The sequence below is a fragment of the Somniosus microcephalus genome, unplaced genomic scaffold (assembly GCF_052327205.1).
Source record: "Somniosus microcephalus isolate GS21.2 unplaced genomic scaffold, FLI_Smic_1.0 unresolved_chr4, whole genome shotgun sequence".
NCBI lineage: Eukaryota > Metazoa > Chordata > Chondrichthyes > Squaliformes > Somniosidae > Somniosus > Somniosus microcephalus.
Window position 1 is genome coordinate 9,813,640 of NW_028225182.1, and position 18,680 is coordinate 9,832,319.

Here is an 18,680-nt window from a genome sequence, read left to right on the forward strand (position 1 = left end):
ACTGATTTCCCTGATTGCACTGATTGTCGGCTATGGGGGTGGGGGCAGGGACACATGCAGCCAGTGTTGGAACAGTGAATGACTGACTGCAGCATCAGAATTTTCGCGGTTAGATGCCCATGCATTATTTCGCAAAGTTGCGGTCAGCTTCAAAGGGGTAATAACAGCGAACGTTATTAGTTCGCCGTCATTACCCACCGCAAATTCCGGGCTTTATAAAGTTAACCATTGTAATGCGCACAGTATCCATGAGCTGAGCGGTAATTTACTCCTCATATACACCTCATGACGAATGTTAACTATGAAGAACTTGAATTTCAGCAGTTGGGCTGCAGGAGTCATTAAACTAGCCAGAGATGGTCTCTGTAAAGAGGAACTCGCGGTTTTGTGGACTGGTGTATGTTTTCCCAGCTACAATCCATTACATTGAGTCACAGTCAATCCGGCCAAAATCCATGAAAACAGACAGCAATGAAACGTAATAAACTGTTTCCAACAGGGATGTTCCATATCAGTTTAATTTTATTCTAAATGTGTGATTACAGTAAAGGATTCTCCACAAACGGCAGCTGATCCAAATTTACAAAACACACATTGCATCAAATTCAATTTCAATCAAACCAGCTCGGTTTGCCGTCAAAACAACACGATTACAGAGACTGGGTGGAGAGGGGCTGAGATAAGCTGTGAATCAAGATTGTGTCCTTCGTGTGAAAATCTTCCGTGTTCCTCGTTATTTTACAATCTTAGAAAGCACAGTGAAGGGATATTTCACCCCATTCTTCAGCTCCTCTCTGAACTTACTCTGGGTCACGGCATAAATAAAAGTGTTTGTGCAGCAACTCTGGAGCTGGAGCATATATCCAATTTCAAGTACAATGTTGAAGTTTAGAGAACCATCGAATATATTCAGCAAAGTAAATCTACAATACATCGTGGCCACCATGAGTACAGCCCATAGAAGGAGAAAATTCCCCGAGATCACAAACAGTACAGTAATTGATTTTCTCCTGTTTTTTGACTCTGGATCACTGGGACTCTCCCCACTGACCCGGTCCCGAAGTCGCTTGCGAATTCTGATGGTCAACAAAATGTGTCTGACAGTTAAAATATTGAGCATCAGAATCAGGATAAATGGTACACACGGGTTGAAAATATAATGTAGAAATTCAATTGCTGTCCATACTGGTGAAAACATAACGCTGTAGGGCATAGCACAGAACCAAGGTAGTCTCATAAGCAGATATCTGCCTGTAAACAAAAAGTACCAGAAAATGTTCTTCACACAGAACAACACAGTCATTGTTCCAATAACCACCGCCGCCGATTTCTCGGTGCAATATTTGTTTTTTAGCTTCTGGCAACATATAGCCACAAATCGATCAAAGGTGAAAGCGACGGTGAACCAGACAGAACAGTCTGTGGCTGCATAAAGTAGGACGGCGTGGATGTTACACACTTTAATATCGAACAGAAAGTCAAACGTTTTATAATAAACAATGGGGATGTGCCTCAGTATCAGATCGATGATAACGACCAGTAGATCCGCCGCTGCCATGGCCACCAGGTACCGAGTGACACATTTGGAGAGTCCACACTTTCCCCGAGACAGGGTCACAATCGTCACTAAGTTAACTGTAAGGAAGGGGGAAAATGGAAACTATACATCAGAATGGGAGCAGAAATATCAGTGCTGTGGATCAATGGATGTCATTTACTGAAAGCCCACAACATCCCGTGAAGGAATCCAACGTGACAGAACGTTATTATAGAGATAAGGCTTCAAGTCAACTATCAGTAATGATTTGAGAAGTCCAGGTCTGAGCAAATTGGTAAATAAACACGAAAAATAACACGGTTATGTTTATTCAGAGATGTCCAATAATAGAATATGGTCTCTGCTGATGAACAAAGAGTAAACGCCCTGACTGGTGCCAACAAAACCCGACAGTGCTGACAGAAGATCCCAGCATCGAATCTGGGCCTTGTCAGTTATAATTGGAATCAGTGACCCTGTGATATGCTGAGGTTGATCCCCTCTGTTTCCTGCTCCTGATCAGTGACTCTGGGATATGCTGAGGGTGTATCACCCCTTCGGTCCTGCTCCTGATCAGTGACTCTGGGATAGGCTGAGGGTGTAACCCCCTTTGGTCCTGCTCCTGATCAGTGACTCTGGGATAAGCTGAGGGTGTAAACCCCATTCAACCCTGCTGCTATAACAACAAAAAATGCTGGAAACACTCAGCAGGCCAGGCAGCATCAGAACTGATGAAGGGTCCCAGACCTGAAACGTAAACTCTGTTTCTCTCTCCACGGATGCTGCCTGGCCTGCTGAGTATTTCCAGCATTTTCTGTTGTTATTTCAGATTTCCAGCCTCTGCAGTATTATCCTCTAATATGGTGCAGCTGCTGATCAGTGATCCTGGGATTTGCTAAGTATGCACACTCCTGAGTCCTGATGCTGATCAGTGATCTGGGGTTTGCTGAGTATGCACACCCCTGATTCCTGATACTGACCAGTGACCCTGAGATTTGCTGAGTATGCACACCCCTGAGTCCTGATACTGACCAGTGACCCTGGGATTTGCTGAGTATGCACACCCCTGAGTCCTGATACTGACCAGTGACTCTGGGATTTGCTGAGTATGTACACCCCTGAGTCCAAACACTGACCAGTGACCCTGGAAATTGCAGAGTTTGCACACCCCTGAGTCCTGATGCTGATCAGTGACCCTGGGATTTGCTGAGTATGCACACCCATGAGTCCTGATGCTGATTAGTGACCCTGAGATTTGCTGAGTATGCACAATCCTGAGTCCTGATGCTGACCAGTGACCCTGGGATTTGCAGAGTATGCACACCCCTGAGTCCTGATGCTTTTTAGTGACCCTGGAATTTGCTGAGTATGCCCACCCCTGAGCCCTGATGGTGGTCAGCGACACTGGGATTTGCTGAGTATGCACACCCCTGAGTCCTGATGCTGACCAGTGTCCCTGGGATATTATGGGGTGTTCAGAACATATGAACATTGGAGCAGCAGTGTACCATTTAGCCTCTCGAGCCTGTTCCGCCATTTCATGAGATCATGTCTATCGGTATTCAAATTTGATTCATCTAAATCGGTTCCGTATCACTTAATGTCTAACCACCTTCCCTTGACATTCAACAGCATTATCATCGCCGAATCCCCCACAATCGACTTACTGGGGTCACCATTGACCAGATATTAAATGGACCTGCTCTTGTTGCCACATAAACACTGTGGCAACAAGAGTGGGTCAGGGACAAGGTATTCTGTGGCACGTGTCTCACATGCTGACTCCCAAAGCCTTTCCAGCATCTACAAGGCTCACGTGTGATGGAATACTCTCTACTTGCCTGGATGAGTTCAGCTCCAAGAACACTGAAAGAGCTCGACACCATTCAGGACAAAGTAACACGCTCGATTGGCACCCCATCCACCACCATAAACATTCACTCCCTCCACCACTGGCGCACCGTGGCTGCAGTGTGTACCGTCTACAAGATGCACTGCAGCAACTCGCCAAGGCTTCTTCGGCAGTAACTCACAAACCTGCGATCTCTTCCACCTAGAAGAGCAAGGACAGCAGCCGCCTGGGAATACCACGACCACCAAGTCCCCCTCCAAGTCACACACCATCCTGACTTAGCAGTGTATCGCTGATTCTTCATTGTAGCTGGGTCAAATGCCTGGAACTCTTTCCCTAACAGCAGTGTGGGAGTACCTTCTTCACCACCTTCTCAAGGGCAATGAGGGATGGGCAAAAATGCTGGCCTTGCCAGTGCAGACCACATCCCATAAATAAATAATAATTGCTCAGTTTTGCTGAATAACTTCCCAAAAACAGCTGTTAGACTATCCAGTCTATAATTTTCTGGTTTCTCTCTATTTCAGCTTTCCTAAATAACAATTACAGTTTTAATTTTGCAACCTAACTGGACAATTCCTAACTCGAGAGAGCTTCAAAATATTATGGCTAATGCATCTGCTATTTCCTCACTGGTTCCATTAAAACCACGGGGTGGAAACCATCTGGCCCTGGAGATTATCATACTTTCCTACCATTATATTTGCTAATACTGTTTTCTTGCTTACGTTATTTTTTGTGGGTTCCTGTCATTGATTCGTTAATAATTTCCCTGGAATGTCAGGTATATTATCATCTTCCTCAATTGTGAATGCTGACATAAGAACATAAGTATATAAGATGTAGGAGGAGGAGGAGGTCATTTGTCCCCTCGCGCCTGCTCCGTCATTCAATAAGATCATGGCGGCTCTGATCGTGGCCTCAAATCTACTTCCGTGTCCGCTCCCCATAACCCATGACTCAATTACTTTTCAAAAATCTGACTATCTCCACCTTAAATATATTAATCGACCCAGCCTCCACAGATCTTTGGGAGAGAGGATTTCAAAGATTCACGACCCTCTGAGAGAAGAAATCTTTCCTCATTTCCGATTTAAATGGGTGACCCCTTATTCTGAAATTATGCACCCTAGTTCTAGATTCTCCCACGAGGGGAAACATCCTTTCTGCATCTACCCTGTAAAGCCCCTTCAGAATCTTATGTTTCAATAAGACCCCCTCACATTCTGCTAAACACCAATGATTATTGACACAACCGTTCTTCATAAGACCACCACTCCATCTCCGGAATCAACCTCGTGAACCTTCTCTGAGCTGCCTCCAATTCAATTATATCCTTCCTTAAATAAGGAGACCAAAACTGTACTCCAGGTGCGGTCTCACCAACGTCCTGTACAGTTGTAACAGGACATCCCTGCTGTTATACTCCAGCCCCCTTACTTTCCATTTGCCTATCTAATTACTTGCTGTATCTGCATGCTAACGTTTTGTGTTTCATGTACAAGGAACTACAGATTCCTATGAACTGCAGCATTTTGTTATATTTTTTACTTTTCCTACCAAGTGTATAACCTCGCATTTTACCACGTTAAACTCCATCTGCAAGATTTTTGCCCACTCAATTAGCCTATCTATACCCATTTCGAGATTCTTTTCGTGCTCCACACAATTTGCTTTCCCACCTATCTTTGTATCATCAGCAAATTTGGCTAAATTACTCTAAATCCCTGCATCCAAGTCATTGATATAGATTGTAAATAGTTGAGGCCCCAGCACTGATCCCTGCGGCACCCACTAGTTACAGTTTGTCCACCTGAAAATGAACTATTTTTCCTGACTTTCTGCTTTCTGTTCATTAGCCAATCCTCTAGCCATTCTAGTACTCCCAACTGCTTCATCTCTTATCTTGTGTACTAACCTTCTATGTGCCATCTTTTCGAATGCCTTCTGTAAATCCAAATACATGACATCTACTGGTTCCCTTTTATCCACCCTGCTCGTTACATCCTCATAGAGCTCCAGCAAATTTGTCAAACATGATTTCCCTTTCAATAAACCATGTTGAATCTGCTTGACTATATTATGATTTTCTAAATGCCCTGCTACCACTTCCTTAATGATGGATGCCAGCATTTTCCCAATGACAGTTGTTAGGCTAACTGTTCGATAGTTGCCGGCATTCTGTCTCCCTCCATTCTTAAATAGCGGCGTTACATGTGCGGTTTTCCAGTCCCCTGGGACCTCTCCAGAATCCAGCGAATTTTGGTAGATTACAACAAATGCATCTACTATCTCTGCAGCCACCCATTTAAAGACTCTAGGATGCAGGCCAGCTGGTCCAGGGGATTTGTCCACGTTTAGTCCCATTAGTTTCTCTAGTACATTCTCTCTAGTGTTAGTGATTGTTTTAAGTTCCATCCCACCCGAATAGCCCCTTGATTATCCATTATTGGGATGCTTTTAGTTTCTTCTACCGTGAAGGCCGATGCAAAATATTTGTTCAATGTCTCCGGCATTTCTGTGTTTCCAATTTTATTAGCTCCCCAGCCTCATCCTTTAGGGGATTAACTTTTACTTTAGCTATTCTCTTCCTTTTTGTATACATGTAGAAATGCTTACTGTCTGTTTCCACATTTCCTGCTAGCTTACTCTCATAAGCTACCTTTTCTCTCTATCGTCTTTTTAGTTACCCTTTGCTGGTTTAAAAATTTCCCAATTCTCTGACCTTTCACTATTCTTCGCATCATTGTATGTTTTGTTTTCAATTTGATACCATCCTTTATTTCCTTAGTTAGCCACGGATGGTTCCTCCTTCTCTTAGAGTCTTTCTTTCTCACTGGAATATATTTTTGCTGAGAGTAATGACATATCTCCTTAAATGTTTGCCACTGCTTTTCTACAGTCTTTCCCTGCAATAAATGTTCCCAGTTCAATTTAACCAAGTCTGCCTTCATACCTTTCCAATTACCTTTGCTTAAGTTCAGGACACTAGTTTGAGATCTAGCTTTCTCACCCTCAATCTGAATTTGAAATTCTACCATGCTATGTTCACTCTTCCCAAGTGGATCCTTTACTTCGAGATCATTAATTAATCCAGCCTCCTTACAAATGGTCAGATATCAAATAGTCTTCTCCCTGGTTGTGTTCACGGCTCATTGTTCCAAGAAACCATCCTGTATACACTCTAAGAACTCTTTCTCAATCTCTCTTTGCCAATTTGCTTTGTCCAGTCAATATGAAGATTAAAATCTCCCATGATTATAGCCATAACTTTCTTACAAGCATCAAATATTTCTTAAATTATATGCTGTCCTACTGTGTGGCTGTTGTTTGTAGGCCTGTAGACCACTCCGCCAAGTGACTTCTTACCTTTAGTATTTCTTATCTCCACCCCAACTGATTCTAGGTCTTGATCTTTTAGGCCAATATCATTTCTCATTACGGCACTGATCTGATCCCTTATTAACAGAGCTACACCACCTCCTTTTGCTTTCTGCCTAGCCCTACGAAATTGCAAATACCCCATAATATTTAGTTTCCAGTCTTGGTCATCTTGCAACCACGTCTCTCCAATGGCTATCAGATCAAACCCATTTATTTCTATTTGTGCTGTCAACTCATCTATCTTGTTACGAATGCTACGTGCGTTCAGATATGGGGATTTAATATTGTCTTTTTAACCATTCCTCCCTACACTGACGCCTTTTTCTGATGCACTCTTATGTGTATAGGCTCTGTTCCAATGTAATTCGTCAACAAGTCTCGTATTTCCTTATTTTCATTTGCAATATTACCAGTATCTGTTTTTAAAGAGGCCACATTACTCCTTACTCCGTTTATCCGTACATAATTTTAAAACATTTTGTGTTACATTTTCATATCCATCGCAATTTTCTTTTCATATTCCCTCTTTACAGCTCCTACTGTCTTTTTTGTCTTCCATTGCTCTCCTTTATATCTTTGACAATCCCACGATTTACACTATTATTATCACTTTTTAAAGTTCTTGACATTCTCTTTATGTTATCTCTCACATTTTCTGTTGCACATTGTCCACATGAGTCCTGTTCCTGATCAGTGACCCTGGAATTTGGTGCGAATAATTGCCTGAGTCGTGCTCCTGATCAATGAATATTGATATTGAAGGGGATTATCCCCTGGCTGCTACTCCTGATCATTGACCTGGGGAAAGGTTTGCCTATTTGCGTTGATGCTGTTCCTGATCAGTGATCTGGGTATGGTGGGGGTAATCTCTAATGTGCTGCTCCTGATCACTGCCTCTGGAATATGTTGGGGGTATTCCCCCGGGTGCTGCTCCTGATCAGTGACCCTGGGATATGGTTGGGTTAATCCACTGGGAGCTGCTCCTGAGCAGTGTACCTGGGATATGGTGTGGGTAATCCCCTGAGTGCACATCCTGATCAGTGACCTTGGGGTGTGGTGGGGATAATCCCCTGGGTGTTGCTCCTGACCAGTGACCCAGGGATATGGTGTGGGTAATCACCTGGGTGCTACTCCTGACCAGTGACCCTGGGATATGGTGGAGTAATCCCCTGGGTGCTGCTCCTGATCAGTGACCCAGGGATATGGTGTGGGTAATCCCCTGGGTGCTACTCCTGACCAGTGACCTAGGGATATGGTGGGGGTAATCCCCTGGGTGCTACTCCTGACCAGTGACCCAGGGATATGGTGTGGGTAATCCCCTGGGTGCTACTCCTGATCAGTGACCCAGGGATATGGTGTGGGTAATCCCCTGGGTGCTACTCCTGACCAGTGACCCAGGGATATGGTGGGGGTAATCCCCTGGATGCTACTCCTGACCAGTGACCCAGGGATATGGTGGGGGTAATCCCCTGGGTGCTGCTCCTAACCAGTGACCCAGGGATATGGTGTGGGTAATCTCCTGGGTGCTGCTCCTGACCAGTGACCCAGGGATATGGTGTGGGTAATCCCCTGGGTGCTGCTCCTGATCAGTGACCCTGGAATATGGTGGGGGTAATCCCCTGGGAGCTGCTCCTGACCAGTGATCCTGGGATATGGTGTGGGTAATCCCCTGGGTGCTGCTCCTGACCAGAGACCCTGGGATATGGTGAGGGTAATCCCCTGGGAGCTGCTTCTGATCAGTGACCCTGGGATATGGTGGGGGTAATCCCCTGGGTGTTGCTCCTGACCAGTGACCCTGGGATATGGTGGGGGTAATCCCCTGGGAGCTGCTCCTGATCAGTGACACTGGGATATGGTGTGGGTAATCCCCTGGGTGCTGCTCCTGATCAGTGCCCTGGGATATGGTTGCGGTAATCCCCTGGGTTCTCCTCCTGATCAGTGGCTCTGGGATATGGTGGGGGTAACCCCCTGGGTGCTGCTCCTGATCAGTGACCCTGGGATATGGTTGCGGTAATCCCCTGGGTTCTGCTCCTGATCAGTGACTCTGGGATATGGTGGGGGTAACCTCCTGGGTGCTGCTCCTGATCAGTGACCCTGGGATATGGTTGCTGTATTCCCACGTGTGCTGCTCCTGATCAGTGACCCTGGGATATGGTGGGGGTAAACCCCTGGGTGCTGCTGCTGATCAGTGACCCTGGGATATGGTGGGGGTATTCCCCCGGGTACTGCTCCTCATCAGTGAACCTGGGATATGGTGGGGGTAATCCCCTGGGTGCTGCTCCTGATCAGTGACCCTCGAATATGGTGGGGGTAATCCCCTGGGAGCTGCTCCTGACCGGTGACCCTGGGATATGGTGTGGGTAATCCCCTGGGTGCTACTCCTGACCGGTGACCCTGGGATATGGTGTGGGTAATCCCCTGGGTGCTACTCCTGACCAGTGACCCTGGGATATGGTGTGGCTAATCCCCTGGGTGCCGCTCCTGATCAGTGTACCTGGGATATGGTGTGGGTAATCCCCTGGGTGCTGCTCCTGATCAGTGACCCTGGGATATGGTGGGGGTAACCCCCTGGGTGCTGCTTCTGACCAGTGACCTGGGATATGGTGGGGTAATCCCCTGGGTGCTGCTCCTGATCTGTGACCCTGGGATATGGTGGGGTAATCCCCTGGGTGCTGCTCCTGATCAGTGACCCTGGATATGGTGGCGGTAATCCCCTATGTGCTGCTCCTGATCTGTGACCCTGGGATATGGTGGGGGTAATCCCCTGGGTGCTGCTCCTGATCAGTGACCCTGGGATATGGTGGGGGTAATCCACTGGGTGCTGCTCCTGATCAGTGAGCCTGGGATATGGTGGGGGCAATCCCCAGGGCGGCTCTCCTGCTCAGTGACGCTGGGATATGGTTGGTAATCCCCGGGGTGCTGCTCCTGTTCACTGTGCAATGCCTTCTGCTGGAAAGTGCCTGCTTGGATGTTTGCCGAGCAACAGGATTGTTCAGCCATTTTAGGTGCCCTGGCAGAATGGCCTTTTACACCTGCTGACTTGCCTCACATTTTATTAACGATAATTTCAGAGTGGTCCCTGGTACCGAAACCAAGCAAGGACCTGTAGAAACCCGAAGTTTACACTAACTCGGCGAGTGGAAATGGGGCGGGTTCGGGTCGGACAACTGTTTCACTCACCGTCCAATTGTCCGGAACATTGAATTCAATGAAGAGCAAAATCTGGCGGACTGTAAAACGGGTGTCCATCCTGAACGCGCCCTGTTCCCGCCGGGCGGGTTTGGTTCAAACTTTAGCTGAAATTATTTGCAGAGGCAGAGTACAAGAGTGAATTAAAAACATCAATGAGATCTTTCAAAATAAACATCAGCAGTGAGATAGGTCGGAACAGGAGACAGCGAAAATCACACTCAGCGGATCTACTTCTAACTAAAGAGGATTCTGTAGAGGAATCAGAGGAAGGCACCAGACCATGAGGAGAGAGTGGGTCTGGGGATTCGCTTTTGGAATATCTCAGCAAACAGCTGAGACCGAGAGAAGGCTCATCAGCTCTTTCTGGGCAGGAAACATCTGGGGTGTGAAACGGCAGTGGAAAAATGGACCAAAGGAGAATATTCTTAAATCAACTGTGGCACATGATGTAACTAACGATATGATCTGCCACCTTGTGTTTGAGAAAATATCTGAATGGAAGTGGAACAATGTTAATCTGGCGCTGTCCACATATAAGTGAGAACTGAATAGGTTAAAATTGATCGAGGGATTAAAAAGCGATAAACTGATAAAGGAATCTATTCTGCACATTACTCCACTTACAGTCAATTGGAATTACAACCAATTGGAATGGTTTATCGCCAGTTGCAACACTGTATCATTAATTTTACCCAGCAGATGTAAAAAATATCCTTAAAGACATGAACTTCTTTCTGACTTGATTTGCTTCTGTCTTCACTGTCTAACAATTAAGCACCGCCTGTCCGGATCACACACAACTAATCGGTTCGGGGAACAGACCCCTCATCAATAATAGAACCCGCCCGACCCACCTTCCTTTAAAATCAATGGAAGGACCATGGCTGGTTCTGAAAATCCGTCTCGCCCTCTTTTTATCCCACCGGCCTCCTCATTCGCTGTTTAACTCCCAGATGGTAAAGAGTAAAATCTACTCCCAGACTCAGAGCAGACAGCAGACTGTAAGATATTCATAGAAACATGGAAACATAGAAGATAGGAGCAGGAGTAGGCCATTCGGCCCCTCGAGCCTGCTCCGCCATTTAATGAGATCATGGCTGATCATCCAAATTCAGAACCCGGTCCCTGCTTTCTCCAAATATCTCTTGATCCCTTTAGCCTTAAGAAATATATCCAACTCCTTCTTGAAAATATTTAATGAATTGGCCTCAACTGCCTTCTGTGGTAGAGAATTCCACAGTTGTGCCACTCTCTGGGTGAAGAAATTCCTCCTCATCTCTGTCCTAAATGGCTTATCCCTTATCGTTAGTCTGTGACCCCCTGGTTCTGGACTCCCCCACCATCGGGAACATCCATCCTGCATCTAGTCTGTCTAGTCCTATTAGAATTTTATAAGTTTCAATGGGATCCCCTCTTATTCTTCCAAACTCCAGCGAGTATAAGCCCAATCGACCCAATCTCTCCTTTAACGTCATTCCTGCCATCCCAGGTATCAGCCTGGTGAATCTTCGCTGCACTCCTTCCATGGCAAGAACTTCCTTCCTCAGATAAGGCGACCAAAACTGCACACAATACTCAAGGTGTGGTCTCACCAAGGCCGTGTACAACTGCAGCAAGACATCCTTGTTCCTGTACTCGAATCCTCTCGCTACGAAGGCCAACATACCATTTGACTTCTTAACTGCCCGCTTCACCTGCACGCTTAGCTTCAGCGACTGGTGCACAAGGACACCCAGGTCTCGTTGCACTTCCCCTTCTCCCAATCTATTGCCGTTCAGATAATAATCTGCCTTCCTGTTTTTGACACCAAAGTGGATATCCTCGAATTTATCCACATTATCCTGCATCTGCCATATATCTGATCAATCACCGAACGTGTCCAAATTATACTGCAGTTTCTCAGCATCCTCTTCACAGCACACACGCCCACCCAGCTTTGTGACTTCTGTAAACTTGGAGATATTACATCTAGTTCCCTCGTCTAGATCATTAATATATATTGTGAATAGCTGGGGTACTAGCACCGATCCCTGCGGTACCCCATTAGTCATGCCTGCCACTCGAAAAAAGACTCGCTTATTCCAACTCATTCCTTCCTGTCTGCCAACCAGTTCTCTATCCAAGTAAGTACCTCGCCCCTAATCCCATGTGCTTTAACTTTACACGCTAATCTCTTATGCGGGACCTTATCGAAAGCCTTCTGAAAGTCCAAATACACCACATCCACTGGTTCTCCCTTATCTATTCTACCAGTTACTTCCTCAAAACATTCCTGTGCATTAGTCAAGCACGATTTACCTTTTGTAAATCCATGTTGACTTTGTCCATTACTGTCACTGTTTTCCAAATGCTCTGCTGTTACATCTTTTACAATGGACTCCTGGATTTTCCCCACTACCGATGTCAGGCTTACCAGTCTATAAATCCCTGTTTTCTCTCTACCACCTTTTTTGAATACTGAGGTAAGATTAGCTACCCTCCAATCCATGGGAACTGTTCCAGATTCAATTGAATTTCGGAAGATGACCAGCAATGCATCTACTGTTTCTAGGGCCACTTCCTTAAGTACCCTTGGATGTAGATTATCAGGCCCTGGGGATTTATCGGCCTTCAATCCCATCAATTTCCTTAACACCATTTCCCTACAAATACTGATTTCATTCAGTTGCTCCCTCTCATTAGACCCTATGTTCCCCGACATCTCTGGGAGGTTACATGTGTCCTCCTTTGTGAAGACAGAACCAAAGTATGTATTTAATTGGTCATCCATTTCTTTGTTCCCCATTATAAATTCCCCTGATTCTGACTGCAAGGTGCCTACGTTTGACTTCACCAATCTCTTTCTCTTCACATATCTATAGAAGCTTTTACAATCAGTTTTTATGTTCCCTGCAAGCTTACTCTCATATTCAATTTCCCCCCTCGTAATTAATCCCTCTGTCCTCATTTGCTGAATACTAAACTGATCCCAAACTTCAGATTTGCTGCTTTTTCTGGCCAATTTATATGTCCTCTCGTTGGATCTTATGCTATCCCTAATTTCCCTTGTTAGCCACAGTTGAGTCACCTTTTTTGTTTTATTTTTATGCCAAAAATGATGAACAAATTCTGAAGTTCATCCATGCGATATTTAAATATTTGCCATTGCCTATCCAGAGTCAACCTCTTTAGTAACACTCCCCAATCATTGTACCCATCTTGCGCCTCATACCAACGTAGTTTCCTTTATATAAATTCAGGACCCTAGTCTCTGAGTCAACTACTTCACTCTCCATCTTAATGAAGAATTCTATCATATTATGATCGCTGTGCTCCAAGGGGCCTCGCACAACAAGATTGCTAATTAATCCTTTCTCATTACATAATACCCAGTCAAAGATGACCTGATCTCTAGTTGGTTCCTCGACATATTGGTCCAGGAAACCATCCCGTATACACTCTAGGAATTCCTCCTCCACAGTATTGTTACTGATTTGGTTAGCCCAATCAAAATGTAGATTAAAGTCACCCATGATAACTGCTGTGCCCTTATTGCATGCATCTCTGATTTCCCTTTTAATGCCATCCCCATTCTCAGCATTACTGTTTGGGGGTCTGTATACAAGTCCCACTAACGTTTTCTGCCCCTTGGTATTTCTCAGCTCTACCCATACAGATTCCACATTAGCAGAGCTAATATCCTTCCTTACTATTGTGTTAACCTACTCTTTAATCAGCAATGCTACCCCACCTCCTTTTCCTTTTTGAATGTCTTTCCTGTATACTGAATTCCCTTGGATGTTGAGTTCCCAGCCTTGGTCACGCTGGAGCAATGTTTCCATAATCCCAATCATATCCTATCCATTTATATCTATTTGAGCAGCTAATTCATGCACCTTATTACGAATGCTCCTCGCATTAAGACACAAAGCATTCAGGCTTGTTTTATTAACACTTTTAGACCTTTTAGAACTATTATTTACTGTGCTCATGTTTGATTTAAACCCTTGACTTCTCTGCCTGCCACTTTTGCTTTGCTCCTTCCTGACTATTGCTTCGATTCCTGTTTCCCATTCCTCTGTCTCACTGCACATGTTCCCAAACACCTGCCATTTTAGTTTAAACCCTCCCCAACAGCACTAGCAAACACTCCCCCTAGGCCATCGGGCCCGGTCCTGCCCAGGTGCAAACCGTCCGGTTTGTACTGGACCCACCTCCCCCTAGAACCGGTTCCAATGTACCAGGAATTTGAATTCCTCCCCCTTGCATGATTCTTCTGGCCATGTATTCAGCTGAAGCATCCTTCTATTTTTACTCTGACTAGCACGTGGCACTGGTAGCAATCCTGAGATTCTACCTTTGAGGTCCTTTTTTTAAAAATTTACCTCCTAACTCCCTATTTTCAGCTTTTAGGACCTCGTCCCGGTTTTTACCAATATCGTCGGTACCTATATGCACCACGATAACTGGCGGCTCGCCCTCAACCTCCAGAATGATCTGCCACCACACCGAGACAGCCTTGACCCTTGCACCAGGGAGGAAACACACCATCCTGGAGTCTCATTTGCGGCCACAGAAACGCCTAGCTACTCCCCTTACAATAGAATCCCCTATTGCTATAGCTCTCCCACTATTTTTCCTTCTGCCTTGTGCAACAGAATGACCCACGGTGCCAAGAAGTTGGTTGCTGCTGCCTTCCTCTGATAAGCCATCCTCCTCAACAATATCCAAAGCGGTATATCTGTTTGAGAGGGGGATGATCTCAGGGGACCCCTGCACTACCTGCCTGCGCCTACTACTCTGCCTGATGGTCACCCATTCTCTTTCTGCCTGTGCTGCCTTTACCTGCGGTGTGACCAACTCATTAAACATGATATTCACGACATCCTCAGCATCGCAAATGCTCCAGTATGTATCCATTCGCAGCTCCAGCGATGCAATGCGGTCTGCCAGTAGCTGCAGCTGGAAACACTTCCCACACACATGGTCGTCAGGGACACAGGAATTTTCCCTGATTCCCAAATAGTTTAGGAGGAACATACCACGACACCAAGCTGTCCTGCCATGAATTACCCTTCAATTAATTTAAAGTAATTTAAATCAATCAATACCACCTATTACACTACAATTAAACGATACACTCAAGGGCCCTTGGTTACTAACACTAGAAACTATAAACACCAAAAAATGAAGACCTTCTAAACTTTATAAACCATGAAGCTTAACTGTCAATCTATAGAGTATAAATACTCCCTGGCCATACTCACCCAATCAGCTGCTCCCTCCTGGCCACGTCACGTTTTGGATCATGACGTGGCTCCAGAACGCCGCTGGAATGATTCATTCAATAAATCACCCAGTAACACTGCCAAGGAACAATATACTTTCAATCACACAGCAAGAGGAGTAAACAGAATACAATGAATTGTTGGATATGGAGACTTGCATAATGAGCACAGTGTTTACAGATAAATATCGTTTACTGCATGAAATAGGGACAGGGACACTTACAAGGAACACCAACAGCAACTGGGATTTGACAGTTCCAGACAGGAATACAATAAAAATGATTACAGGATTAATACTACGAGATAGAGACTTACCAGGGACACCAATAACAGCAAGGGTGGGATAATAAATCTTCTGCACACGTAGAGTTGCAGCCATTGCCATATTTTCTCATGGAGGTCTCCGATCCTTTCTTCAAACTTCTGCAGAGTGCTGATCCTGGGTTCTTCTGTAGACCAAGCTCCGAGAGACACTCTGGGTTAACACACTGAGCGAAGGCCCTTATATAAGGCGGGAGAAATCTCCACTGACATGATTAGGGCGCAAGGAGACTGACATTATTTACAGTGACTAAACAAACATATTCAGTTAATCTCTTTCACAGAACGTGTTGCAATATCATAAATTATATTTAACCCGATATTGCACAGATGTAATTTGAATCTCCCCAAAGCTCAGGATTAAACACGCTCTGTGCAATCGCCAGTATGACCATATTGGGTGAAGCAAGAACAGGATTATTTACAGGTTTCTGATGATCTCTGTGATAATGACGTTCTGTAATTTCAGAGAATTTCTATCCAGTTCTCAGTGTGGACTTCAACCTCAGTCAGTGAAAGCAAACCATGGCCCAGTGGTGAATTAATTAAAATTAAATCATTTTGTCACAGTTTTATTATTTTAAATACTTTAAAGAAAGGTAGGTTCATTTTTAGCCCCGTTAGAAAATGTAATTATTTTTTTCACAAATTTAAATTATTGTTTAAAATAGCTATTTCACGTAATTTATAGCTATTCTAAAAATGTGATTTTTAAAAATTTATTTCAAGTTTTAGTGATGTATTGGAGCTTAGAGTAATTATAGATTTGACAGCTCTTCCTGTCAAACTTATGAATGAAGCATTCCCTGCTACGATTGGCTCTCCATGGCCCACGTGATCCCAGGGGATACATCGAACGAACCGCGTCCCTGGGATATCGAAACTGCATACCGGCAGTTGGAGGAGGCCCAGGATCGAAATCCCATGCAGGCCCACAGCTCAACGGCCGGCGCACTAGATAAATGCAGGTCAGCGGCTTGGACCCGTGGGAAGCCTCCGACCCGAATTTCTGGGCCCATGTGTTTGTGACCCCGGGAATATTCTTTACTCATTCCTGAAGATCCATGACAAACATTTTCCTATTTCCATTGCCCACAAAATGCTGACACACTCCTGCCAACCGCAAGGAATGCCTGCACATGACTCAGAATCTTTCCCAGAAATACACAACCATTGACCCTGCACATAGTCAGATATGGCCATTTTCCTGCTCTAAACATTGAAATATTCTTGAGGGAACCCCACTATTATTGATACGCATCCAGAAACCCATGTGACAAGATTCCAAGAGCCCTATTATTGTAAATGGTGATGGAGTCATTGGTAACTGAATAAAGATTTACAATTGCATGGAAATTACTGGGGTTATGGCACAATTACTGGGAACCCATCCACAAATACTAACTGTTCCACAGAAGCCCTGCAAAGAACTCACTGTCAGGAGTTTCTTGCACTTATTTTCTCACTTCCAGGAGCAAAGTGCAAATAAATCACAGTTCCAGGGATCCCCATTACACAAAGACTTACTCCCTGAATTGTTACGGCGACTTCAGTTATGTGGAGAGATTAGAGAATCTGGGATTGTTCTTCTTAAAGCAGATAAGTGTAGATTTACATGAGGCAGTCAAAATCATGAAGGGCTTTGATAGAGTATATAGGGAGAAACTGTTTCCACTGGCGGGAGGGTCGGTTACCAAAGGACACAGATTTAAGATAATTGGCAACAAAATCCAGTAGGGACATCAGGAGCATTGTTGTTATGCGGCAATTTGTTGTGATCTGTAATAAAGCTCTAGAAATTGTACAAGGCCTGAAAACAGGCGCAGGCAGCGCAAAGATCGATCTGCTCCAGTCATTTGTAAGTGTTGCAGGCAACACACAAAATCCTGCTCTTTGAAATGATTGCAAAGCTGATCTCAGCCCTAAACCCGCTGCTGATTGGCATAGCACTGAACAGGGGGGCAGTATCATGTGCATTCTAATGGCCAATAAAGTTTGGCCTAGGTTCACTGCACTACTTTAGGAGGAAGTGCTTTGATGCAGAAGCAACTCATTGTCATTGTGGAGAGAGTCATGTTCTAACAGCTTAGGGAAAGGATGAGTACTTTTTCAGATGCAGCAATCAGGCCTTGGTCCTGGGGTTTCATAAACGCTTCAGGCCATCTATCCCAGAGGATCAAGAGGCCTTCAAGGCAGAACATCAGAGGGCTGTGTTGCGACAATTGTTAGCTCCAGGACCTGGATGCAGTACCACAAAAGTTTAATGTTCTCAGACGAGTGGTCAAGGTGGGTGAATGCATCATCAAATGCCATATCGCACCATCTGCACCATAAGCCTCGCACATTGCTCAATGTGCCGCACCCCAGTCACTCAGCTACAAACAATCTCTAGCAATCACCACTCATACTACTCAATCATAGTTTCACATGACCCACACACACTGACCACTGCTGCAAGACACACACCCACATCACAACACCTAGCACACACTGGTAACTATTCAACAATGGCAGGTACATCATCCAAATGCAAAGCACCACGTGCACTGACACCTCACTTTCTCTAGCAGGAAATGGTCGATGATAACCACCGGGAGCTGCAGCAGATGGGTGGAGGGAAAGACCGTCTGGAGAACCTGATGGAGTTGGAGGGAGCAGCGCTCGACAGCATTCGAGCAGCATTCACAGAGTGCGTGGTGAACGGCAAAGTTGAAAGCATTGATGATGATGGCGGTCTGCTCACACCTAATCCGTCTTCTCACATCCCACTTGCCCCTCAGCCCACAATATATTCTCAATTATAAGCTGTTGATGGTATATGCATGTGTCTCTTGCTTTTCCCCCTTTCATCAGCACATCCTGACCCTTGTGCTTTTCCCCTTTCAGTTACATAAGAACTCCAACTTGGCCAGCCTGTCCCTGAATCGATGGAGGAGAGCAGTGAAAGAGGAGAAGAAGACACACCATCCTAGGGCTCAAGAGGCCTTCAAGGCAGAAAACCAGAAGACTGCGGGAGAGATCGCTGAAGCCGTCAGTGCGATAAGAGTTAGGCCCAGGACCTGGCTACTGTGCATCAAAAAGTTTATTGACCTCAGATGAGTGGTCAATTTGCGTGAATACATTATCA

The 18,680-nt window shown here is 45.2% G+C and overlaps 1 protein-coding gene across 1 annotated transcript; it reads right to left on the minus strand.

The window, feature by feature from the left end:
* Nucleotides 1–526: 526 nt before the first annotated feature.
* LOC147089394 (putative G protein-coupled receptor 139) lies at nt 527–15,694 on the minus strand. The gene is made up of 2 exons (XM_085977091.1): nt 15,548–15,694; nt 527–1,635 (listed from the first exon to the last, which is right to left on the minus strand). Exons 1-2 carry the CDS (start codon nt 15,615–15,617, stop codon nt 734–736), a joined length of 972 nt encoding a protein of 323 aa, XP_085833217.1. The 5' UTR covers nt 15,618–15,694; the 3' UTR covers nt 527–733.
* Nucleotides 15,695–18,680: the final 2,986 nt, after the last annotated feature.